Consider the following 26,647-nt stretch of genomic DNA (forward strand, 5'->3'; position numbering starts at 1 on the left):
AAACGGGAAAAATGCAATTCCATACACCGAAACATGTTTCGGAAATAGTGTAGGAATTAATCTGTTACAAAATTTCCATAAGCAAAGCAAAAGGCAGAGTAGCAGATTAAAGCTTTAAGATTCCCTTAAAAAGAAAGAGAAAATCCTTTTCCTACTTGTCAAGAATACAAGTAGCAAAATAAAAGCATCCTAGAAGGTGTAAGTCAATTCAAAAGAAGAAACTCGTCATTTATGAATATATTTGATTCATTGTTTATTCAATCCCTAATCAGAATATAATGCATTGTGTTTGGTCATCACTGTTCTAGTTCGCGGAGAGATGGTAACTCAATCACAAGAAAAATTGCAAATATAAAGATGGGGTGAGGGAACTGAACTAAGCTTAACCATGAACAAACCTGAAGAACTGAACTAAGCTTAACCGTGAACAACCCTGAACACATCAAAAAAGAAAATATGCAGATTCAAGACTCCGAAAAATATTGCCTTGGCAACTCAGCCAAAGTGTCCAACAAGTCAGCTTTCAGAAGTCTCGAGAGTCTGGTCTGGAAAACTTGCTCCAGTTTAGAATCTGACGTGACCAGTTTGAGAGCATAGATTCCCTGGATATCACCCTTGACCTCAACAAAGGCTTTTCGGGGTCCTTCTCGTCTTAGCCCACAAGTGATGACAGAAACCCACCCTTGTTGCTGGTGGGTTTTCTCAGTCATCGTCATCATCATCATCCATCTTTTGAGGCAAATGGGGTTTTACAAAAAGAAATAGAAGAACCATTTTTTTTTCTCGGAAAACAAACAAGACCCAGAAGGAAAAATCACGTGATAACCCTCTCGCACGCACGTGCAATGACATTTATAATTTCTCCCCTTCTCTGTTTCGACCAAAAACAGAAAGTCCTCGATACCAAGCAGCAGAAAAAGGAGAGAAGATGGGCGTATCAGCCTCAAAGCGAGTGAAGAACTCACTAGCCAACTCTCGCTCGTTTGATTCGGCTTGCGACTCCGCCTACGCTCATTGCCTGTCCCTAACCCAGCACGCTTTCGAAGGAGTCCTCCCTTACCAGCTCCTCGCTGCCTCCGCCCACCTCCACCACACCCTCTTCACCCTCCGTCTACCTCTCGTCATCAAGTGGGTACCGTTTCCCCCAACTCGCGCTCAGGTTGACTCAGCTCTGCGAGCTGTAACACGTAAGAGGCACGAAAACGACGGCAAAAGCAGCGTTTCGTGTCCGGAGGATGAGGGCGCACTGGTTCTTGGACCGGCCTTGTTCAAGGAATGGGCCTTGGTGGTGTTTGCGGAGGCCATCGTGGGCAATGCTACGAAGGCGGTACTCACCCGGGTCCCCATCGGAATCGCTGGAATCGCAGGCATCGGAGCAATCGCTCGGCCAGGGAAGGATCTAATCGGAGCGGCGATTGGAATTTACGCGCTCGGTGTTGCGACTTCGATTTATGTTAGCTTGTCTGGATAGGCATATATAATTTTAATTGGATAGGAGGAGAGAAACCGTCTGTTGTATGCCGGTACGTGCATAAACATAATACGTGCGTATATAACGTCTGTGCCTTTTGGTCTGATAGAGCCGCGGGTAGGTGACCTGGTGTTTCATCTATTGGTTGCCACGTGGCACGCAGTAATTACTAAATAAAAATAAAAATTTTACTTTAGTCGTTAATTTATTATTTTCGCTAACACCCACGTTGTAATTTGAAATCTTCTAAATTCTGCTCCAGTTCTCAAATTTCAATTTGTCTGGAGAAAAAGAATGCAACTTCACTTTTCCTTTGTTTCTAAACTTTTCAATCATCTTTTTGGTTGCAATGGAGACGAATTCATTTTTTTTAACTTCTCAAAAATGTTTGGTCGCCAAGAAAAAGAATTCACGTTAAGTTTTTATGTTAATCTTTTATGATTTTCGATCATCTGTGAGGGAAACTAATTCATTATTATTTTCTTTGTTTCCTTATCTTTTTTGGTAACAAAAAATTTTAATTGCTTCTAAAAAAACAATTTTTTTTTTTTTCCCTTGAATTTGCAGTCATCCCTGCACTGATTTCCAGACTTTTTTTCTTTCTTTCATCATTTAAATATGCATTTATTCATATATTTGACAAGTTATTCCTGCACTGTTTGATTCCTCATGATAAAGACTTTTATTTCTTTTGCTTTGCTATTCTTTCCTTCCTGCCATATTTCCTTCTTTGTTTCATCATTTGTACGATGTATTTTCTATGCGAATACTATATAATCTCTTTGCATTTGAGGTAGAATATGACATTTGGTAGAAAAGTTTCCATCTTTTCATTATTCTTTTCTTTATTTTTTTCTTTTAATTAAATTTGCAATGACTGATGAGATCATTTGCTCTTAATCCGAGCTTGTATTAATAGTTGGTCAATGGAAAATAGGTACATTAAAAACCCATGATCCCTTATAGCATATTGATATGATTTTTGAGATAAGTGAAGAGAAGATAAGAATATTGGCATAATTATGGCAGGGGAGATATAAGGATTCGTGTTCATTTTTGCAGTTATTTAATGATGCATTTGTTATTATTCATAGATTTATTTCTAAACTTTTCAATCCTCTTTCTGTTTGCAATCGAGACAATTTTATTTTCTTTTTATATCTCGACATGTTTGGTTACTAAGAAAAAGGATTCACGTTGAGTTTTTATATTCTTTATTTGCGTATCCAAATGATTTTCAATCATCCGCGAGGGGAAACAACGTGATTATGATTTTCTTCATTTCCTTCTCTTTTTCGTTAACAAAAAATTCAATTGCTTCTAATAAAACAGTTTTTTTTTTCCCTTTAAATTTGCAGTCATCCCTGCACTGATTTCCAAAGAAGAAGATTTTTCTTTTTCTCATTCTTAACTTTTTCTTTCTGTCTGTGTTTATTTCTTAATTTAAATTTACAGTCATACTTGCATTAAGTAGCTTTAAATCCGAGCTTGCATACAAAACCTTCTTTCTTTCTTTCCTTCTTTCTTTTCTTTCATTTCTTCATTTTTTTCTCTCTTTCTATGTTTGTTTCTTAATTTAAATTTGCAATCTTACATGCATTAAGTAACTTAAAATCCAAGCTTGTATAGGAAACTTTCTTTCTTTTATTTTTCTCTTTCTTTCCTCATTTATTTTATTTTTCATTTAAATTTACAGTAAAACGTGTGTTTAGTAGTTCTGAATTTGAGCTTGCATGGAAAGTCCATCAATGAGAAATAGGTACCTTGTCAAGTTTCATGATCATATATTAGTGTCTTGAAGTGGTCTTTTAGATGGGCTAAGAGATGCAGATGATGTTGGCATAGTTATTGCCAAGAAGAAGTTAAGCATTCTTTTCGCTTTTAATAGTTAATGAATGAAGCATTTGTGATCATTACACCATGTGATCTATGCATTCGTCTTAGTTCATGCAACATTAATTAATAACAAATGATGTGTCAAAGGTAGAATTTGAACTTTGAAAGAAAAGTTTTCTTTTCCTTTTTTTTTTCATTTCTTTGTTTTTCTTTCTTCCTTTTTTTTTTCTCTCATTTAAATTTGCAGTGAAATGTCAAGTTCCTCTCAATCCAAGCTTGCATTAAAATGTTCAACAATGAAAAAGTGATATTTTATCAAGTTTTATGATCATTTATATCAAACGAACGTGATCAATTATGTAATTTAGGAGAAGGGGAGAATGTTAGCATAATAGTTGCTCAAAAGAGGATTTTTTTTCATATTTGTTGAATAATGCAATTACCATTTATATGCTGTATAATCTTATGTATTACTCATAGGTTATGTGATATACTTATAGCCAGTGATACTGTAACGACTCCAGAAATAAAAATTCTGATTAACATCCCTTACACAATAACCAAAAACGTATTTAACGTATGAAAGAATAAACTAATTAAGGTAAATACTAGTAATGAATGCTATAAATAAAACTATGAAATCCTTAAACGTCTACTCGCTGTCTTCCTGCGGGACAGGATCGAGAACCAAATCCTCCTGATATGAAATGGTTAAATAAGGAATGAGCTACACTAACCCAGTAAAGACATCACACTATCTCACTGTCACAGAAGTAAAGGTTGGTAGAAAACAAAAACGACCAATGGAGCATAATTCATGATAAATTCATTTATCAATAATAAAATCCTTTACTGTCCATTTACATCGGTGAGCTTCATGAAAATAACATAAGAAAATAATAACATTATAATATCATGAAATCATACACACTTTATAACATAACACATATCATACATTTACATTTCAATCATCATACAACAGATTTTCCTCTTTTATCAGCCTACTAGTATCCATGGAGATCCATAGGGGTCCCCGCTATACGTGAACTATTCACATTGATAACTTGATTCAGGGCTGTCCTCATACCCCATCTGGTATGGGCGCCAAAAACCATAAACCTCAATGCCCCGTCCGGTATGAGGGTGAAACGAGCCGTCCCCATATTTCGTCCAGTATGGGCGCCAAAACACATAAGGTCTCCATACCCCGTCCGATATGAGAGACCACGTTCCCGGTAGGGTTCCCTACGGACCCGGTCCGTTTACCATCTCTCAGGATATCTAGTTAGGCTGTCGACATCATCCATTTATCAATTCACATATCTTTTTCTATTTTTCTTGATCTCAATTATCCAATCAAACATAAACACGTAAACTAGTAATGAACACCAAACAAGACAACCACGGGTTCACAATAATTCAAACCATAATAAACGAAACCGTGATTCATGCACATAAAACCATAAAATAAACACGTCAGATACCATACTGCATTTAAAACTATAAAATAGATCAAACAACAACTGACCGAAAAATACATCAGATTCGGGCTCCATTAGCAACCTTAATTAATTATACACAATTCATGAAATACTGTTTTATCATTTATTGAGCTTTAATACTGTGATAAAAAATAGGGTGAAAAATCCTTACTTGTTTCGGAGTCTGAAATCGGCTTTACACTGCGCCTACGGGCAGCCCCTAGATTCCCTAAATTTTTCTCCGGGAACTGAAACACACTTCCAGTACCTACACGTGTCCTGAAAAAACTCAAAATCAGACCCAGGGCCTACTCGCCCAATTTTAGAATTCCGGCACGGCGGCTCCGCCGTGCTCCGGCGACGGCACCGCCGCCCGCAGCGGCGATTCGCCTCGGGTTAGCCATTTTCAGCCGAATTCGGCCAAACTTGCATTGGTTCCTGCGATAAAACAACCCTAGGGCCCTCGGTGGGCCAAAACATCACGAAAAACTGAGACTTACCGGCGGCTGAGCTCTCGGGTGCGACAGCTTCTCCGGCGTGAGTCGCGATTTGATGTTTTACTCCGGTCAACCTGTAGAGAAAAGGATGGTGATCACAGTGGTGTAAAAATTGCATTGAACGAGAACCGAGAAGGGCCTCATCGGAGGCAAAAATTGAGGGAAGCTGCGGTGGCGCTGCTGGACTTCGGTGGTGTTTTCTGGCCGATTGGCCGGTGGTTTGGCTCCGATTTGGCCATAGGCAGATTCAGCATCGAAAAACGAGCTAAGGAGAGAAAATTTACCTCGTTTGGCAGTCGAAAAATCCTCCGGTGGGCGGCGGGTGGCGGCGGCCGGCTCCTCCGGTGACTGGGTCTTCTTCTCCAACGAGGGTACTGGCGACTAGGGTTTGGGGTTGGGTGTGGGTGAGGTTATTTATAATCTTCTCCTTTTAATCTCAGCCGTCCATCATGATTTAATCTGGGCCGTCCGATCGCGATTAAAATGAGAATAAATCTGGGTCGTCCATCGCGATGCGATCTGGGCCGTCCGAGCGCATAAGATCTAGGCCGTCCGCATGCGTGAGATCTGGACACTTCGATCGCGTGCACGCGGATCGCCCACGTGGCTCCGTCCCGCATCAGCGTCCTTGCCACGTGGCGTGTCATGGTTGGTCGAGGCTGTTGACTGAGCTGCAGACGTAGCTGCTGACGTGGCACAACTTTTTTAAATTACGTTTTGACCTCCGGTTTTTTATTTTCTTTTCAAAAACACCCCCATAATCTAAATTTTCACCCCTTTTTTCCAAAATCATTTTCAATTAATTCCCAATAATAATTTTACCCAATTTTATCATTATTATTATTTTTATTTCTATTAAATTAAATTAAACATATAATTATTACAAAATAAATTAACTATTAAAAAAATAAAATAAAATCCAAAAAAAAAATTCAATATAAAAAACAAAAATAGTTTTGGGGTGTTACAACTCTCCCCCCTTAAAGAAATTTAGTCCCCCAAATTTGCCTCTGGCTCTTGATCGAACAAATGGGGATACTAAGCTCTAAAGTCTGATTCTAGCTTTCAGGTAGCCTCCCTTAGCGTGTGGTTCTGCCACACGACCTGTACAAATGATATTTTCTGGTTGCGGAGTATCCTGCTCTTTCGGTTCGTGATACCGACTGGTACTTCTTCATAAGATAAGTTCTCTTGGAGTGGAAGCAGTTCATGAGCCAAGACATGAGAGGGGTCTGGGTTGTACTTACGTAGCATGGATACATGGAACACATTGTGGACCTTGGAGAGCTCTGGAGGCAGTGCTAGTCTGTAGGTAGCAGTACCAATCATGTCTAAGATCTCAAAAGGTCCAATAAATGGGGGGTTCAGTTTTTTTTTCCTGCCGAACCTACTAATTCTCTTGAAATGAGTGACCTTAAAGAATACCCGGTTGCTTTTCTCAAACGCTAGATCTCTCCTCCGGGTGTCCGCATAACTCTTCTGCCTGCTCTGAGCCGTCTGAATGTTCTTTCTAATTTTAACTATTTTAGACGTGGTCTCCTCTACCAACTCCGGGCCGAACAATCTTATATCGCCCACTTCTTCCCAACAAATTGGTGATCTGTATGTACGCCCATATAACGCCTTATATGGAGCCATGTCAATGCTCGCTTGGTAGCTGTTGTTATAGGCAAACTCTATCAGGGGTAGATGGTCGTTCCAATGGCCCCCGGAGTTAAGGACAGAAGCTCGGAGTATATCCTCAAGTGTACCAATTGTCCTTTCTGATTATCCATCAGTCTGAGGATGGAATGCAGTACTGAGAGACAACTTTGTTCCCATGGCTTGCTGAAAGCTACTCCAAAATCGAGAAGTGAACCTGAGGTCCCTGTCGGATACCACTGTCACTGGAACTCCGTGCAATCTGACTATATTCCGGATATACATTCTTGTCAACTTGTCCAAGGGGTCGGTCATCCTGATGGCCAAGAAGTGGGAAGATTTGGTAAGCCGGTCAACGATTACCCAGATGGCGTCATGTCCTGCACGTGCCTTAGGTAATCCCGTTACGAAGTCCATGGTTATGTATTCCCACTTCCACTCCAGGATCGGTAAAGGCTGAAGTAGCCCACTTGGGTGCTGATGATCTGCCTTGACCTGCTGATATACCAAGCATTTGGATACAAAGTTGGGTATGTCTCTCTTCATCCCATTCCACCAAAACCAGAGTCGCATACTTTGGTATATTTTGGTGCTTCCGGGATGCATGGCAAACTTCGAGCTGTGGGACTTTGTCATGATGTCTCTCTTTAACTCACTGTCGTCTGGGACACACACCCTGTCTTGGAAACGGAGTAACCTATCGGCAGATATTCGGAATTCTGAGCTCACTCCCTGTTCTGCATCATTCTTGCGGGCTACCAGGGCGGGGTCGACTGACTGGGCTTCCCTTATTCTCTGGATTAACTCGGGCTGGACTGTCAGGCGGCCCAAACATGTGACTCTCCTCAGGTCCTGAAGTCGAACCTGTTGTGTGGCCCTAATTTACCTGCATTTTGAAACCATCAAATGGGCTAAGATACCTACACTTTTCCTGCTGAGAAAGTCTGCTACCACGTTGCCCTTACCCGGATGGTATAAGATATCACAATCATAGTCTTTAAGAAGTTCCATCCACCTTCTCTGACGTATGTTGAGATCTTTCTGAGTGAATATGTGTTTCAAACTCTTATGATCGGTATAGATCTGAAAGGTCTCTCCGTATAAGTAGTGGCGCCAGGTTTTCAAGGCATGTATGATTGCAGCAAGCTCTAAGTCATGGGTGGGATAATTCTTCTCATGGTTCTTTAACTGTCTGGACCCATATGTTATTACCTTCTCATACTGCATCAGGACACAACCCAAGCCTAGATAGGAGGCATCACTATAAACTGTATATCCCCCTGATCCACTCGGTAAAGCCAGTACGGGTGCAGTAGTTAGCCGCTTCTTTAATTCTGAAAAACTTCTTTCGCAGTTCTCATTCCGCTCAAACTTGGCATTCTTCTTTGTGAGTCGGGTTAGAGGAGCTGCTAGGCTGGAGAATCCTTCAACGAACCTACGGTAATAACCTGCCATCCCTAGGAAGCTCCGGATTTCTTTAACTGATGTCAACTTCTCCCAGTCAAGTACCGCTTCAACCTTTTCGGAATTCACTGATACTCCTTCCTTTGATATGATGTGTCCTAGGAAGGCGGTCTGTTCAAGACAGAATCCACACTTACTCAACTTTACATATAACTTCTTTTTTCTAAGGACCTGCAAAACTTGGGCAAGATGCTGAGCATGTTCTTCTCTGCTTTTTGAGTATACTAAGATGTCATCGATGAACACGATAATAAATCGATCCAAGAACTCTCTGAAGACCCTGTTCATCATATCCATAAAGATTGTCGGGGTGTTGGTTAGCCCAAATGGCATGACCAAGAACTCATAGTGTCCGTACCTGGTTCGAAAGACCGTCTTGGGGATGTCTTCTGTTCTTATCTTCACCTGATGATAACCTGATCGCAGGTCTATTTTAGAGAAGGCCTGTGCACCCTGCAGCTGATCGAAGAGGTCATCAATCCTGGGAATGAGATATTTGTTCTTAATTGTAACCTTGTTCAATTCTTTGTAATCAATACACAGTCTCAATGTTCCATCTCCCTTCCTGGCAAAAGTGACTCCGGCACCCCAAGGGGACACACTGTGTCTAATAAAACCACTGTCTTGCAATTCAGTGATTTGTTTCCTCAGCTCTTCCATCTCAATGCGGCTCATGCGGTAAAGAGCAACCGAAATGGGTTGGGTGTCTGGCTGTAGGTCTATAGTGAACTCGACTTCCCTGTCCACTGGTAGTTCGGGTAGTTCGTCCAGAAACACATCTGGAAAGTCTCGGACTACCGAAATCTCTTGGATACAAATTTTCTTCTTGAGCTTACCTAGTTAGAGAAAATAGCAAGATTAAGGTACTAGAAAATTAAGGAAACTTACTATCAAGGAATAAGTACTAAATAATTTTATTAATTTGTAAATAGCTCCTCATTGGGAGGATTAAATACAACCTTCTTGTTAAAGTAATCTATGGTGGCGTGATATGCCGCTAGCCAATCCATTCCTAAGATTACATCAAAATTTCCCGTGTCTAACCCTATCAGGTTTATACTCAATTTTCTATTTGCTATCTCCACAGCACAAGCCGTGTAGACAACTTCCCCTAATACATAAAGTTTTTATGTATTTCCACCATAACAGTTTAGATCTCACTTTTTGTATTTTTTAGAAACAAACTCCTTTTAAAAAGCCTTAAGGTTTTCCATGCACCTCATTATCTCTCTCAATAGCTAGGTTTTCTCTTCCTCAGACTTCAATAGGTTAATTGCCAACTTTAGTAGAACTAACTCTAGTGTGTTTTTTTTTTTTTAATTTCATGATAAGAATCATGAATTAGCATGCCTAGTTTCCACCACTAACTCTTTCATCGTCTTGGTAACTTTAGCCCTTGTATCTAGAAACTCTTCAACTCTCGTTCAAATACCTTTAATCCTGATTCCCTTTTAAATATGTGTCAAAAACGTGTTGCTAGTACTTTTAAGTTCATTCTTATTTTTCTTTTCTAATTTTAAATAGATTTTCTTTCTCTTTAATTACACCTAATTATGCATTCTCCATTTTCACTAATGTTCTTGAACCTTTCTATATTTTGGCCATAAAAGTTTCAATCTAGCTTTTAATTTTTTCAGACTTTTTGTTCAGACTGTTTAGCTCTTTTTTTACTACAAGATTTTTCATACATAGTATAGTCTCACTCTGCAGCTTAGTTTTCCCACCCTCAGACTTCATTAAATCGATAACTTAACTCAATTGTCAATTTCGTTTAGTGGATCGTTCTCAGTGGTATCTATAACAAGCATAATCACTCTTTGGTTTTTAAGAAAATGAAGAGAAAACCATTATTAATGCAACACAAATGAAGAATCAAATAAAGGGTGAGGAACGAATGAAGTCTACAACAAGGCAAATGAAGAATCGAAGGCTATTACTATTGAATATACTAGGTATTTTTTAAAAAAGATAAAAAATAAAATACATTGCTTTATTTTAGCACAATTAGACTTCAATGATGGCATATATGGCTTTTTAGATTTTGGAAGGAAAGAATCAATGCTTTCTTAATATTTGATGATAACGTAATCTTATCCTATCGATTTTTAAATTTGATTATGCTAAGAAAGCATTGGTTTTTTATTTTCTTATTGTATTCAAAATCCAAAAAGCAATAAAAGCCATTGTTAAAGTCATCTTGTAATATGAGAGAAATTTTTTCAACTTTTTCAAAGATCACTTGGTAGATTTAAAAGTCATTATCTTTGATTCTTCATTTACCTTGTTATAAACTCTATTTTATTTCCCAATCTCTCTTGAAATAATAAAAAATTAAATAAGTGAACAAAAATAGTTTTTGAAATATATTATATCTTTAAAAAAAAAATTCATCTCGAAAACTGACAGTGCAAGAAAGCACTACATTTCGTTTCTAGTTTTCTTAAAATTTAATATTTTATTATCCATGAAATCGTATAGAAAACAAAATGAATGGAATAGAACTACGTAAAACTTGATCCCTAAAATGAAGGTAGGTAGATAGCTCAGCGTACTACTTTAAGTTTAGTCAAATTTAAGCATTTTAATTTTATATTAGAATTCAAGAAATAAACATAATTACGTATGACTTGATTCTAAAAAATAAGGTTCGTAGAATTATTGAAGTACTACTCTAAGTCCAGTTAAATTTAAGCATTTCAAAATTTTTATTAGATTTCATGAATAATAACGTACTGAAATATAATGTCTTCTAATCACTATTGAATTTTAAGTAAAATAAATATAAACACAAAGCTTTCCAATTCTATCGGATTTCAAGATGAAAGAAATTTGAACATACAATTGTTTTTAAAGATTTTTATATTTTAAGAGAAATGAAAGATGAAATTTTACTTCTTTTTATTACTTATGTAGGTTTTTACTACTCCAAAAAAGATTAGAAAATGAATAAAGTCTACTGCAAGGCAAATGAAGAAACAAGGGCAATGACTTTTAAACGTACTTGATATTTTTAAAAAAGTTTTAAAAAAATTGTATTACTTTGTTTCAACACAAACAAGCTCCAACAATGCATATGTGGCCATTTAAATTTTGAAGGGAAAGAATTAATGCTATAACATTGAGTGTATACATCTAGCAGCTAAGTTTAAAGAATGTGTAGCCATTGAGAAAATACAAAATGATGTTATGTTATCTCTTGATGTTTATACATAAGGGAACTTAATATATATCATGTTGAATACAACAAAAATATTTGAAAGATGATTTAAGAGATATACAAACTACGATATTATGTTTAGATTAGAACTTAAATCAAAACAAGGTTGCATATTGAGGAGAATTGGAGTGTTATTAGATGATCATAAAAAATAATATAAAGCTTTTTTGACATTATTATGTGTATCTTGAGGCTAATTTATGTGGTGTCAACAAATTTTGTTTATAGAAATATGTCAACTACAATAACTTTTGATTGAACAAGTGAAAATGATTATGGGAACATAAAGAAATTGTTACAAATACGAAGATAAAGTTTGATAAATATTGGGGTAACATTGAGAAGATGAATGTGCTGCTACGTTGTGTTTGTTCTTGATATAAGGTGGAAGTTAGAAATATTGACTGCTAACTTGTATGATTTTTATGATGAGTTTTAAGCTTTTGACATCTTAGCAAGATAAAAGAGCTTTTTTTTTAGCTTTACAATTGAATATATAAGATTTTATGCATCTCATGCTAAAGAAAGCACTAGTAAAACTCAATATCATCAAACGTTGTCTAGTACTATTGACAATCAAATATATGAACTGTAATACCCAGACCCGAAAAATAATCCAAGATAAAGTTTTTATTTTTTAATTATTAATTTAAAATAATTGATTATTTTATTTTATTTTTATTTAAGTGAAATTTTGAGAAAAAATAAATTAGGAACGAGATTGAAAATAATTTTAGAAAAAATAGGTAAAAATTTGGATTCTTAAGGTATTTTTGAAAGAAAAATTAGAAACAGGGAATCAAAGTAAAAATAGAAAAAGTTCGGCCATGTAGGATTGCCCAGTCAGCAACCTCGATGAACTAGAGCGCGTCGCGTGGCAATGCGCGCTGACATCAGTGCCATGTGGGAGGCCACACTGGCGATCCGCGTACTCTACTATCGGACGGCACAGGATCGATCCCACGCGCATGGACGTCCCAGATTTGTTTCTCCCTTAGGCGCGATTGGACAGTCGAGATTAATCACGATAAATGGTCCACATTCGTTTCCTCATTAGACGCGACCGGACGGACGAGATCGATCGCGATGAACGGTTCATATTAATGTAAGATGATTATAAATACTTCACATCACACGGGAACCTAAACCCTAGCCACTAGCCCGCGTCGGAGAAGAAAAACCAGACGCCAGATAAAGTTGCCAACCGTCGACCGCTGCCACACCAGAGTCACCACCAATTGCCAAAAAAGGTAAAAAAATTTCTTACATGCTCGAAATTCGATTCCGAATACCCATGTGGCCAAATTGGAGCAAGAAGGATAGTAGATGAGTTAGAAACTACGGGCAAAACTAATGGAGCTGCTGTGGTTAAACTCCTAAAATTTCTCCGATAAGTCCCTTTGTGATTCCCGTTTCACGTGATTTTTTTATTATTGTATTCATAATCCTTTTCTGTGCAGGGTAGCCAAAGAAAGAACCTCAGCCGCGAAAGAGGACCAGCGGAGCCCCTGCACCCGGAGGTCCCACCCTCCTGCTGGTATGATCGATCTTTTTTGTGATTTTTCGATCAACAGAGGCCCTTAACGTATTTTTCTACAGAGATACGACCAAAATTGGCCAAAACTGGCCAGACTAAGGCGAACTGCCAACGTGGGGGATGGAGCCAGTGCCAGAGCATAGCGGCAACGCTGTGCCGAAATCTAAAAAATTAGTTGTAATGAGTTTTGGACACTAATTTTAGATTTTTGGAAGTATTTTTAAGCATGTGACGAGTATTTTGAATTTCACATAAAAAATTCAAGAAATTTAGTACCTATTAGGAGGTGTAGTAGACAGTTTGATATCTCGAAATACCAATCGAAGTAAGGATCCCTCATCCTATTCTCCGTTACGATAAATTAAGGCTTAACGATGTATAATTTTATATTTTTCTAAAAAATTAAAAAATTCTAAAAATAATTACAAGCTACTAGTTGAGCCGGAACTAGGTAATTCACAATTGTCTTGATTTTCTGTTTATTTTCTTATACTGTCCTACTTACTTAATTTTCGTATAATATTTGTTCTTAATTTATAGTTCAATAGTCTTATCAACTTATCTGGTTATTTTGGTTATATACCGTCAACATGAATGTAGTTTAATTGATTTGTGAATATAATATGAGATATTGGTACGAGTTTATTAGTTATTTGTTAATGAAAATCTGTATGTGAAAGACTTGCTGGTTACCTAGGGAAAGGGCATACTGGTCCAGTACATAGGAAATCCTACCGTGAATGTTACCTCAGTCGAACAGGGCTGAAAAATCTCTTACAGAAAAAGTTTGGGAGATATGGTTCACCCTTATATCAGATGGTGTATCGAGGCATCGCATCCACACCCAACCTCAAACTCTAGCCGCCAGAACCCTCACCGGAGAAGACGACCCAGCCACCGGAGGAACCCGCCGCCGCACCGGAGGACTTTTCGGCCGCCAAATGAGGTAAAATTTCTCCCTTTGGCTTGTTTTTCGATGTCGAACCTCCCTATGGCCAAATCGGAGCCAAACCACCAGCCAATTGGCCGAAAAATACTGCCGAAGTCCAACGGCACTGCCGCAGGTTTCCTCAAGTTTTGTCTCCGATGAGGCCCTTCCTATTTCCCGTTCGATGTAATTTTTATACCACTATGACCACCGTCCTTTTCTCTACAGGTTGACTAGAGCAAAACACTGAATTGCAACTCGCGCCAGAGGAGCCACCGCACCCGAGAGCTTCGCCGCCGGTAAGTCTCGATTTTCTAGAATTTTTTAGCCCACCGAGGGCCCTAGGGGTGTTTTATCACAGGAACCAATGCAAGTTTGGTCGAATTCGGTCGAAAACGACCGAAAACGGCCAATCTGAGGTGGATCACCGCCGTGCCGGAATTTCGATATTGACCGAAAGGGTCCTGGGTCTGATTTGAGATTTTTTGGGGACACGCACAGGTACCGAAAGTGTGTTTCAGTTTTCGGAGAAAAATTCAGGAAATTTAGGGACTGCCCGTAGGCGCAGTGAGAACCCGATTTCAAACTTCGAAACAAGTAAGGATCTCTCACCCTATTTCCTACCACGACATTAAAGCCTAATAAATATTAAAACGGTATTTTATGAATTAATAGATATGTATAATTGATTAAGGTTGCTAATGGAGCCCGAATCTGATAAATTTTCGATCAGGTGTTGTTTGATTTACTTTACAGTTTTAAACGCAGTATGGTGTCTGATGTGTTTATTCTATGGTTTCATATGCATGAGTCACGGTTTCATTTATTATGCTTTGAATTATTGTGAACCCGATGTTGTGTTGTCTTGTCTGGTATCCATTGGTGGTTTACGTGTTTTGTGTTTGATTGGATAATTGAGATTAAGAAAAATAGTAAAAAGGCATGTGAATTGATAATGGATAATGTTTACAGCTTCACTAGATATCCTGGGAGATGGTGGACGGACTGGGTCCATAGGGAACCCTACCGGGAACGTGGTCTCTCATATCGGATGGGGTATGGAGACCTTATATATTTCACCCTCATACTGGACGGAGTATTGCAATTTATGGTTTTGGCGCCCATACCGGACGGGGTATGGGGATGACCCTGAAATTAAGTTATTAATGTGAATGGTTCACGTATAGCGAAGACCCCCTATAGATCTCCATGGATACTAGTAGGTTGAATAAAAGGGGATAATTGTTGCCTGATGATTGAAATACAAAAGCATGATATGTGTTATGTTGCAGAGTGTGCGTGATCTTATGATATTTATGATATAATTATTTTCATAAATTGTTTTCATGAATCTCACCGAAGTAGGTGGACAATAAAGAGTTTTATTATTGATAAATGAGTTTGCATAAATTATGCTCCATTGGTTGTTTTCGTTTTATACCAACTTTTACTTCTGTGACAGTGAGATATTGTGATGTCTTTACTGGGCTAGTGTAACTCATTCCTTACTTAACTATTTCAGATCAAGAAGATTTGGTTCCCGAGCCCGTTCTGCAGGAAGACGGCGAGTAGAAGCCAAAGAATTTATTAGTTTTTCTTACAGTATTGTTTCATAGTATTTCCTTTAAGTTAGTTTATTCTTTCATACTTTAATTCGTTTTAGTTATTGTGTAAGAGATGTTAATCATAATCTATTTTATTTCGCTTCTGCACTTATAATAAATATATACACATTTTTTTTTTAATTTCCGGGGCCGTTACAAGATACCCCTATGGACCCTTAGGGATATCAGTAAATAGGTAAGAAAGAAAAGCAATTATTTCTCGTTCTCTTATGCGTGAAAGTGAAAGGTGATATGGATATGGGTCTTCATAGGTTGTCTTTAGTAAATTCGTTATGATAAGTATTAAACAAATATTTTCAAATTTTAAATGTATTTAAATAAAGTAAGGGCTCCATTAGTTGTTTTTCTAATTTTTTTATTAATTTTCAGTTTTTTGTATTTGTAATTAGTGTGATATTCTTACTGGGTTAGTATAGTTCACCTTTTCATTAACTATTTCAGATCAAAATGACTAAGATGCAGATTCCAATCAATAAGAGGGTTGTGAGTAGTTCCCTATCAATAACGATACGTTTTGAACAAGCTTTGATTTACTGTTGTGGTGGAGGGTTAACAATCCTACATTTAGTATTCTTTTATAGCTATAGTAGCTTGCATTTAGTATTAAAGAATATACACTTGATTAATTCAAGAGTTTTTTCATTCGTAAAATATAATATAGTTTCTTTTACATACTTTTTTTTTTCATGATATAGATGGTGAGATGCTTTAATTTATGAACAAAATTGGATTCGAGATAGACCTCTGATAAGATAAACCTATAAGAAGATCTTTAATATATAGAGAAATTGAAACAATATATTGTCATTCACTCAATTATCTTATTTATATAAATTCATTTTTAACTTTGATTTTATTTTTTGGTTTTTAACATTAATTAACATGGAACTAAATGGGTCAAATCCTAGTGAATGGATTTCTATGTTGGACTAGTTTGTGTGGATGAAGACAAATAAAATGGGTTAAAGGAATTTAGTCACAAGAATAAAATTATATGGTAATAGAAAATTGCTAATTCAAAATTTGAACTGTCTACTTTTTATGATTAAAAAAAATTGTATGTTAATCAAACATAATGTTTAATCATGCTTAATAAATAACTATTTAAAGCAAAGCAAAGGAAGATTAATATAAAAGAGTGAAATTAATAGAAATAATTGAAGGTTTTCGTGTTTAAAGTAGTGTCACGAACGTGCCCACGAAAACACCACCTTGTGCTAAGATGAGATATCCATATTTGGTCTAATTAAAGCATGAAATGATACTTTATGCCTAAAGTCATATTAACAAGGATGGCTTTTTATTTATTTATTTTTTTTAAAGTGTTTTATAAATAAATAAATAAATTAAAACACATAATAGATAAGAAAATTAAATATTTTATTAAATATAATTAAATTTATATTAATAAAAATTTTAAAATATATTTATTAATATATAATAATTATGTTGATAAATATATATAGAATTATAATTAATAATATAATGTAATATATTTAGTAATATAAATATAAAAAATATATATATGCGTACACATTATAGATTAAATTCTAATGAATTTTAAAAATCTGAACTGAATTTATTTCTAATAATTTTTTTTTTATATAAATTAAAACTTTACTTAAAATTATACTTTGAAAATATATTAAATTGAATATGATGAATCAGAATAAATAAATTTACGTAAAAATATCATTCCTATATTAATCTCATCTCATGTACGTCATTATTAAAGTAATATTTTTTGTGTGTAGAAAATTAATTGTGTTTTTATTGATATTTAAATTATTATTAATTATTAAAACTTATTAGAAAAATATTAGTACTAACGAAAATTTATTGAATTCTATTAATCCAACCATTCTACGGTCAAATCAAAATTCAAAACAATACTGAAAAAATGGGTCCACAACTTGTTATTAAAAGCATATATGATGATATCATTTCAATGCACTATTTGAATTTGACCGTCACTCTACAAACCTTGCCCGAATGTTTTCTTCCCAAATACATATACATACATACATACATACATACATATATATATATATATATAAAATAGATGAGGGGCGACCTTTCAGCAACTCTTCAAGCCAGAAAAAGAAAAAAAAAAAAAAAAGCATTTTTAAATTAAAATAATTTGAACGACGTTAAAATATAATTTTTTTAATAAATAAAAAAGCAATAATTTAATTTTCGAAATCATAATGTCATCATACAATTTTTTTTCTTAAAAGAAATAAAAATAAAAAAAAAAGGAGAAAGAAATAAATGGCATGAAAAAAAAAAAAAAATGGAGGAAAATAATGAGAGAAAATGGGCACCAAACCAAAAAGCAAAAGGCCAAAACATGTAAAACAAGTTGGGCACCACAAAAATTAATAATAAAAGAAGGCATTTTTCATGCTGTGGAAATTAGGGCACATGCCTTCTCTTTTTCTTTCTTACACCCACGTTTGTTTCGTGTGATTTGTCTCCTAAATAAATATTCTTTCTTTTTTACCCACAAAATTTACATTATTTACAATTTATACCCATCTGAACCGAATTACTATCTTAATCCCCTCCGTTTATAGTTTTCTTTTTCAAAGTCAATATCTTCATCAAGACAGTTTTGTTTTTCTTTCATTCTTACCACATTATTATATTTTTCAAGATTTTTTAATTCAACAAGGAGATGATTTCTGGACCACCAACATTGTATGTTCCAAATTAATTCTTCCTTGTTTATTTATATATTTTTTTTATTTTCTGATAATGTTGCATATTGTTTCTAACGCTTTGCCTCTGGCAAGCATTCAAGGAGACACTCTTTATACAGAGTTAGGATTATATACATTTACTAGTGTCTATTTTTGGCGAGTATATAAATCTCTACAGAATGCAATCTCTTCTTTTCCCACCTTTTTTATTTGCATATAAAAGAAGCTTCACCCACCTGGTAGATCAAAATGAAAAGAGAAATGAGCTAGAGAGGGCTGATTTCATGAATCTTGCAATTAACCCACTTTGTAAATTTCTTTGTTGCTTGCCCCCTCCATTTTAAGGAAAAATGAGCTAAATAAAAGTCCAGCTCTTTGGGAGTTTTTGTTTTATGTCTCGTTGTAACAAGAAATTTTCTCAGGAATCAAACAAAAAGCGGGTAAAAGATTCGAAGCCAGATGACCCATATCACAGGGAAAAAAAAAAGAGTGCTGCAGTTAAAAGGTCAAATACTCAAAAGCCATGACAACATGTTAAGTTAGTACCTAGGAATAATATCAACTCTTCTTTACAAGGTCTTCCATACAAAAAGCTGACTCCAACATCCCCCCCACCCACCCCTCCACATGCTCCTTGTTCTTCCTCACTTCCTTTGACAAAAAATTACATGGAGAAACTCCAATTATGCTCTCTTTATTTATTTTATACATATATATAAACTAAACATGTGGGCAAAGAAATGAAACACTTTTGAGTATCTTCTGCAAAATCTGCATTCCAATCTACAAGACAATCATTGGTATTCTTCCCAAATCAACTTAACTTCAATGCATTCAAAAATGTTTGAATAAGAAAACTATGGGAAAGGGGAAAAGCAATTAAGAAATAAACATGAACTATAAAGAAACAAAACAATTTATCATTATCTCAAGAACCAACAATAATAAAGTTGGTTTGAATGACAATTTAATTCACCTTGCAAGAATACTTAATTACCATAAGATATGTGTAAATATAAACAATCATAGAAAATTGGCTGCCCTACTTGGTTAATAAGTAATTATATTCTACTTTTCTAGCTGAGCCTGCTCTTCTTTTATGGGACTTCCTCCTGTGTATCAAAACTTCTGAAGAAGCTTTTGAATTGATTCTTCACTACATATTACGCCTATGGACTATGTTAAATGCAATTCTCCAACTATCCAACTGGCGATAATTGTTGTAAGGAGTTGGATTCAAGGGAAAGCGCTGCAATTAACTTTTCCTTTGTCAGTTGCTCAGCTCCTTGGGACTTAATCACAAATGTATGGAATACCATATCGTTAGCTGCCGCAAGTCTTGACTCCACAACCGTGACATGTGCCTCTTTGAATGCCTGGATGACCCTTGATGCCGGGTGTGAATCTAAGGGGCAGCTCACTCTCACAACAACTTCATCATGAGAAGATTGAATATCTATTTCAGGTACTTGGTTCAGCTGTTCGGAATTTATGTTAGCCTCCAAAGCCGATGATTCTCTAGAAGAGCTTCCAAATCTCTCTCTCTCCGCTTCCATGAACTTCAGCTTCGCCTGAAGCTCATTGATGTAAGCAATTGCATCCCCCAACAAAGAGGCTTTATCCATCTTTGATATATTAGGTACCACAGCTCGTAATGCATAGAACCGCTGGTTCAGTTTCTCTCTCCGCTGCCTCTCTGCCTCCACATGATTAAGAGGCTCTTCTCTTCCATTTGCTGGCTTCCTGCCCCGTTTCCTGGGCCGCCTCTCATCAGCAGTGCCAGGCCTCTCTTCCTTGCATGAAGCCTCAACATCTGAATGCTCAGATTCAGCTGTAGTAGGCCGAGTGACCACAGAAGGCCTCGAGGTGGCTCCTGAGAAATCAATCTGCATTTGCCCTTGCTTTTGTGGCTGGAAATGATTGGGCCGGAAATCTTCCCTTGCTCCATTTACAAGCTCTTGTAGATTATTTGCTGTAGGTTGAGAGCCATAAAGATCTGCTGAGCTTCCTTGCTTCATACCATGAATATGCGCCCAGGTAGTGGCATGCAGACCATTTCGAGTGCTGGAAAAAGCAAGCCTGCCTCCATTGGCATAGGAGGCATCCCATGCAGGCCTCTCTTCCATCTTTCTAACAGCAAGTTTCTCCCTAAAATTGGGATGAATGTGTCCCGAGTTGTTCAAATCTTGCCCAAAAATCTTTTTCACTCCCTCCACTCTCTCAACAATCCCCAAATTAGGGAAGTTATTATTCTCATCCTTCTTCTCATTCATCACAACAGACACAGGTGCTACCACCGGCTTTGCACTCATCAAGGAAGCACTGGTCGAAAAGGAAAATTTTATTGACTGCAATAACTCCAAGCTTTCAGGTAAAGATCTCACGGACCCCAATTCAACAACACCAACATCAGTCGGGACTAGAACAACAGTCTGAATACCAGCAGACTTGGCCAGAAACGACCTCACACAATACTCAGATGTAGATTTCAAGGCATCAGAGAACCACATGTGCTTTCCCGAAGCAAAACACTGGCCCGGGCCACCTTCTCCCCGAGGGAAGGAAAAATACATGGATGCCAAAAAGAACATCTCAGTATCAGTAACCCTGTCCAATCCTAAAGCATAATTATCCTCATCAGATCCACCAAACAATTTGTGCAGTTTCTGCAATACCCTCTTCCTCATCTTCTGTTGGGTCTCATCCTCCAGCATAAGATTGAGAACCCGCTTGGCCTCGGATTCTTCTCCTTCCTTAGGCTCCCTACAACACCCATCTCCCCATCCGAGAACTAAATCACCAGTCTTGGAGCGGGAAATTTGCCAGAAAATAGCGTAGTTCCAGCTAAAGTTAGAGGCGTTGGGTCGGTCCACGAGATCAGAGAGCTTGTTCTGCAAATTCTCATCATTCCCTATGGCCATTAAGAGATTTTCATTCGAGACTGAGCTGGATAGCAAGAAGTCGAAAGCCTTTGTGCCCAAAACCGCAGCAACCATGGCCTTATCCTCATCATTCCACGCCAGACCACCCATATTCACCTCTATTTTCATCTCTAGAACCGAAAAGAAAGGCTACCAACGAAAAGAGGGCTGAAAATTTACTATACGCAGATCAAATCTCAAAGCCAAACAGTCCCAAAACCCCGTTCATACAAGCTTATTAACGAAAATTCAATGCACCCAACCAAACAAAAAACACCCATGGCGGTCCTGAGATGGCATGAAACCTATAATTCCAGATCTCAGCCTTCTTCAAAACTAAGATATAAAGAAAACCCAGAAAAAATAAAGTAAAATTAAGGCAAACAACGTAAGAATCAGAAAATAATACACACCAGTTGAGCGAAGCAGAGTAAGATCATGAGACAACGGTGGTGTGAAAGAGCGGAGTGTAATTCTGGGCGCTGAATATTTTCCCGGGAGAGTGGAAAATTGAATTGGGAGAAAAATAAATAATTTTCCGGGAAAAGAAAGAGATCAACCTGAAAGGAAAAAGAAGGGGAGGGTAAGGGGAAGGGAGGTAAACTGGTATTGGGTTTAAAAAGCAAAAACCAAAATTAAGAGAAAGAAAAGAGAGGACAGGGAGAGAAATAAGGCTTGTTCTTTGTGCTCCCTAAAATGTAACTGCATGAATGGACCGTGGTTAAGTAGAGATTAGGGTTAGGAGTAACCATGGTTAGGTTCATTCTAGTAGTCGGCAACGTATGTGCGAGTGCAGGGGTTTTTTTTTTTAAGCTCTTTAATAATGGCGACACAGGTAACACGAACCCGCACGTACCTCAGGGTTTACAAATTTTTTTTTTTTTTTTTGGATGATTTTTAAAAATAAAAAATATAAAAATTTGAAAAAGAAAAAAAGGGTTGCTTGTGACATAAATTTGCGTGAACTCGTGTCAAACAGTGGCATACAATAAGTTAGAGCACATGTAGAACATGTGACCCCATTTTTTAATAATTTATTAAATTCCCACCTATTCTCATTGCTTTATCTTAATATGTCACGTTATTTTTAAAATATAATTATTTTATTTAATTTCATTATTTTAAATATGATTTATTGAATTTTTTAACTTTACCCCATATTAAAATTCGTTAATTCTGAGATAATATCTCATTCTTTTTTACATAACTTTCTAAAAAATCTAACGACTTTATTAGAATAATAAATTTTAAAAAATTAATTATAATTTCAAGAATTTTAAAATATAATATTTGGGCTTGGGATTAATTTAAAAAATAATAATAATAAATATAAATATATTTAAATACAATTTTTTAATTTATAAATTTTTATTTAATGTAAAAATTAGAAAAAAAATAGGTGGACGATAAAATTAAAAATAATTTTGAAAAAAGTTAGTGAAAATTTGGGTTTGAAATGTATTTTTAAAAGAAAAATCAGAAACTGGGAATTAAAATGTAATTTAAGAAAAATGTGCCACGTAGGACTGTTCAATCAGCAGTCCCAATGAACTGGAATGCGCAGCGTGGCAAGCCACGCTAACTCGGTGCCACGCGAGAGGCCACACTAACAATCCGCGTGCCCGCGATGGGACGGTCTGGATTTATTCCCGCGCGTGATGAACGTCTCATATCAAAGGGAGATGAATATAAATACCTCACTTCACACTAAACTTTAACCCTAACCGTCAACCCCCTGTCGAATAAGAAGAACCAATCGCTAAAGAAGGGAGCCAGTCGCCGACCGTCGACTGTCATCGCACTAAAGCCACCTCCGACCACCAAAAAATGTAAAAATTTTCTCATTCGCTCGAAATTTTATTTTGAACACCCTCATGGCCAATCATAGCAAAAGGACCGGCAAATGAGCTGGAAACCGCGGGTAAAGCTAGACGGCGGCATTGCAGAAAAAACTAAAAACCACCTCCGATGAGCCCCTTCCCGATTCCTGTTTCGTACGATTTTTTCACTATTGTAATCATCATTCTATTTTCTACAAGTTGACCGAAGAAAAACGTCCAACTGCGAAGGTGAGTCGGCAGAGCCACTGCACTAGAAAATTTCGCTGCCGGTGAGTTTTTGTTTTTCGATTTTTTTTACCCAACCGAGACCCCTTAACATATTTTCTCATAGTGATGAGTATAAAACCAGCCGAAAACGGTTAGTCCGAGACAAATCCTCGTCGCAGACGGTGGTGCCTCTGTACCGGAATTTTGAAATTGGTCAGAAAAAAATTTTAACACCGATTTTGAGTTTTTTAAGGTATTTTTAGGTACTTGAAGCGCATTTTAATCTCTGAAAGAAAATTCAGGGAACTCGGGGCTCGTTAATAGCTGCAGTTGAAAGTTTAGTGTTTCGAACACCGATTCGAATTAGAATCTCTCACCTTATTCTCTATTATGGAATTGAAGTTTAATTATAAATAATACGGTATTTTACGTAATTTAAAAAACTTTGATAATTAATCATAGGTTACTAATGGAGCCAGAACCGGTTATTTATTATGTTTGTCATGTTTTAACTAATTGATTGATTTTACAATTTTCAATGCATAGTAATACACTGGAGTTGGTAAGATGATTCAGTTGTATTTTCTTGATACATGTATTGCTTGTTTTGCGTGATTTACAATTAAATTGTGAAACTGAAAATTAAATATAGACGAAAAATTACTTGATTAAGTGAATGAATGAATGGTACCCTTACTGAATATCCCATGAGATGGTGGACGAACCAGTTACATAGGAAACCCTACCGTGAACGTTGTTTCATACCGGATAGGGTATCGAGGATTGGTATTTTGACGCTCATACTGGACGGGGTATGGTAACGGCCCGTTTCACCCTCATACCGGACGAAGTATTGAGGGATAATATTTTTTGTACTCATACCGGACAAGGTATGAGGACGAAGAGTTAGTTAACAATGTTGAATAATGGTTCACGCGTAGTAGGGACATCCCTATGAACCTTCATGGATACTAGTATGCAGATAAAAATAGAAAGTTGTTGTTCTGACTAATTAAAAATAAGATTATAATGTTGTTTGTGTTGTCGCATCTATAGGTCGATTTTGAAAATCTCGCTATAGTAACTATGTAATAAATGATTTTATTTATGATAAATGAATTTACTTAAATTAAGAGCTCAATTAGTTATTTTTATTATTTTTACCAACCTTCATTTCTGTATCGGTGAGTAGTGTGACATTTCTATTGAGCTAGTGTAACTCCCTCATTCATTAACCATTTCAGATCAAGAGGACCACGATCCAGATCTCGATCCACAAGAGAATTGCGAATAGGATGCCTAGTTGTTTACTTTCTATTTATTTTTTTGATTTTTCGTTTATTTTTCTAGAAGAGTCATTCCCGTAACCCTGTTAGGTATTCTTAATTATTATGTAAAGATTGTAAATCCTAATTTTATTATTTCGCTTCCGCATTCAATTTATAATTTATTTTTTTTTTAATGTTCCGAATCGTTACATAAAATCTTATTAGAAATGATATGAGATTGTAACTTATCCATATTATTACAAAATTTAATCAGATTTTTTTTTTGTAATTATCAAATAAAGAAAATAAAATTTTAAAATTATTTAATTGTGTGACCTACTTTTAATTGAATTGGGGAAGTGAATAAGTTGGTATGCTTATAAAATAACACAGAAAATATTTCCATAATAAATAATTGAATTTTGATATATAATCCACAAAATATTTTCTTTCACAAACAGAATGAAATTTATTTATTCTAATTAAATATAAAATATTAAATTATAAATCATACTTTTTTAGCGGGATTAATTGTAGTTTTCCTGGTAAAATTATTATATCCCTTTTTCTTAGATAATAAAACGTGTTGAGGAATGTTAATCGTACAAAAATTTAGAGATTTCCAACTTGTTATTTATAATTATATATACAAACATTTATATATATATATAAAATAATAATAATAATACGTACTTGTCATGTACCTTTATCTTTTACAGACAAAATAATATGAACACCCACGCACCATTAACTGAAATGAAATAAATTTTATTACTATTTTCATAATTTATGATTATTTTTTTTTTGTATTTTAAAAAAAAAAGTCAACCTAAAACATTTTAAAATAAGAAGCAATTAATTAGCGTTTTGCATGGTTCTTTTTATTCATTCATTATAGCTGTTACTATTATGTGAATGATTTAATTCTTCTAACTGATTTTATCAAAGTTAATTACCTATGTTATAATTTTTAATTTTATAAATTTTTAGGCAAAACAAAAAAAAATTTGTATAATTTTCTGTCGAAATTTTTGTCCTAAATTGAAATAATTATAAATTTTATACTACAAATTTTTTAAATTTATTTATAATATGATAAATAGTTTGGAATAAAACACTATTACACTTCAGAAGAAATTTGTAACATCTGGGACCAGAAATTTGACCCGGAATAATTTTTTAATTAAAAAAATTATATATTTAAATAATTTAATTTTTATTTTAATTTAATTTTGTGAAATTTTTGAAAAAAATAGAATTATGGACAAAATTAAAAATAATTCTACAAAAATGAGTGAAACTGAGAATAAGGAGGTGTTTTTGAAAGAAAATTTAAAAATAAGAGGTAAAACTGCAAAAAAAAAAAGGTCACGTGAGACGGCCACGTCAGCAATCAAGGCGAGTTAGAACACGTCATGTGGCAGACACATTGACATCAGCTCCACGCAGGAGGTGACGCGGGCGATTCGCATGCCTGGGTGATCCAATGGTCTAATTTGCATCCCGCGCGCATGAATGATTCGGATCTATTTTATCTTCAGACGTGATCAGACGTATGAGATTAATCATGGTGAACGGTCCTGATTCGCACACGTGATCAGCCTAAATAGGCAACGATCGGACAGTTCTCCTCGTTCCACGTTAACTCGAACAGACAATCTACATTGAATAGAGAGGAGTATTTAAACTTCTCTTCGGAGGGAACCAAAACCCTAGTCGATCGAACAGTGACCGAAAAAGAAAAAGAAGAGCGGCCAAGGAAGGAAGCAGACGCCGGAGAAGTAGACCGGCCACCGTTGTCGCTGCACCGGAGTCATTGCCGACGCCGAACAAGTATTTTTTTCCTTATCGTTCGAAATTTAATCTCGAATCTCTGTATACCCATATCAAAGTTGAAAGGCCAATAGGTGAGCTGAAAAACACGAGCAAAGCTCGATCGAGCCATCGTAGTCGAAATTCAAAAACCCCTCCGATGACCCCCTTCCCGCTTCTCGTTTTTCAAAATTTTTTA

At 36.0% G+C, this 26,647-nt stretch overlaps 2 protein-coding genes across 3 annotated transcripts; one reads left to right on the forward strand and one right to left on the reverse strand.

Moving 5' to 3' along the window:
• The first annotated feature begins 399 nt into the window (after positions 1–399).
• LOC110811021 (uncharacterized) lies at positions 400–1,667 on the forward strand. Its single transcript, XM_022037373.2, has one exon. The coding sequence runs from the start codon at positions 929–931 to the stop codon at positions 1,469–1,471; it is 543 nt and encodes a 180-aa protein (XP_021893065.1). The 5' UTR covers positions 400–928; the 3' UTR covers positions 1,472–1,667.
• Positions 1,668–19,299: 17,632 nt separating this feature from the next.
• Positions 19,300–22,067, reverse strand: AIB (ABA-inducible BHLH-type transcription factor). 2 transcript variants are annotated; one of them, XM_088219815.1, is made up of 2 exons: positions 21,734–22,067; positions 19,300–21,488 (listed from the first exon to the last, which is right to left on the reverse strand). In XM_088219815.1, exon 2 carries the CDS (start codon positions 21,447–21,449, stop codon positions 19,599–19,601), a length of 1,851 nt encoding a protein of 616 aa, XP_088075941.1. In that variant the 5' UTR covers positions 21,450–21,488; positions 21,734–22,067; the 3' UTR covers positions 19,300–19,598. The 2 variants fall into 2 exon arrangements, with proteins under 2 accessions (XP_088075941.1, XP_021887369.2); XM_022031677.2 differs by having other exon boundaries at positions 19,300–21,625.
• Between the last annotated feature and the right edge of the window lie 4,580 nt (positions 22,068–26,647).

This window comes from Carica papaya, chromosome 5, assembly GCF_054855325.1.
Source record: "Carica papaya isolate Zhongbai chromosome 5, ASM5485532v1, whole genome shotgun sequence".
NCBI classification, from domain to species: Eukaryota; Viridiplantae; Streptophyta; class Magnoliopsida; order Brassicales; family Caricaceae; genus Carica; species Carica papaya.

Coding starts and splice junctions, on each gene's coding strand:
- LOC110811021 (XM_022037373.2), top strand. CDS start 929: ATGGGCGTATCAGCCTCAAAGCGAGTGAAGAACTCACTAGCCAACTCT.
- AIB (XM_088219815.1), bottom strand. CDS start 21,449: ATGAAAATAGAGGTGAATATGGGTGGTCTGGCGTGGAATGATGAGGAT.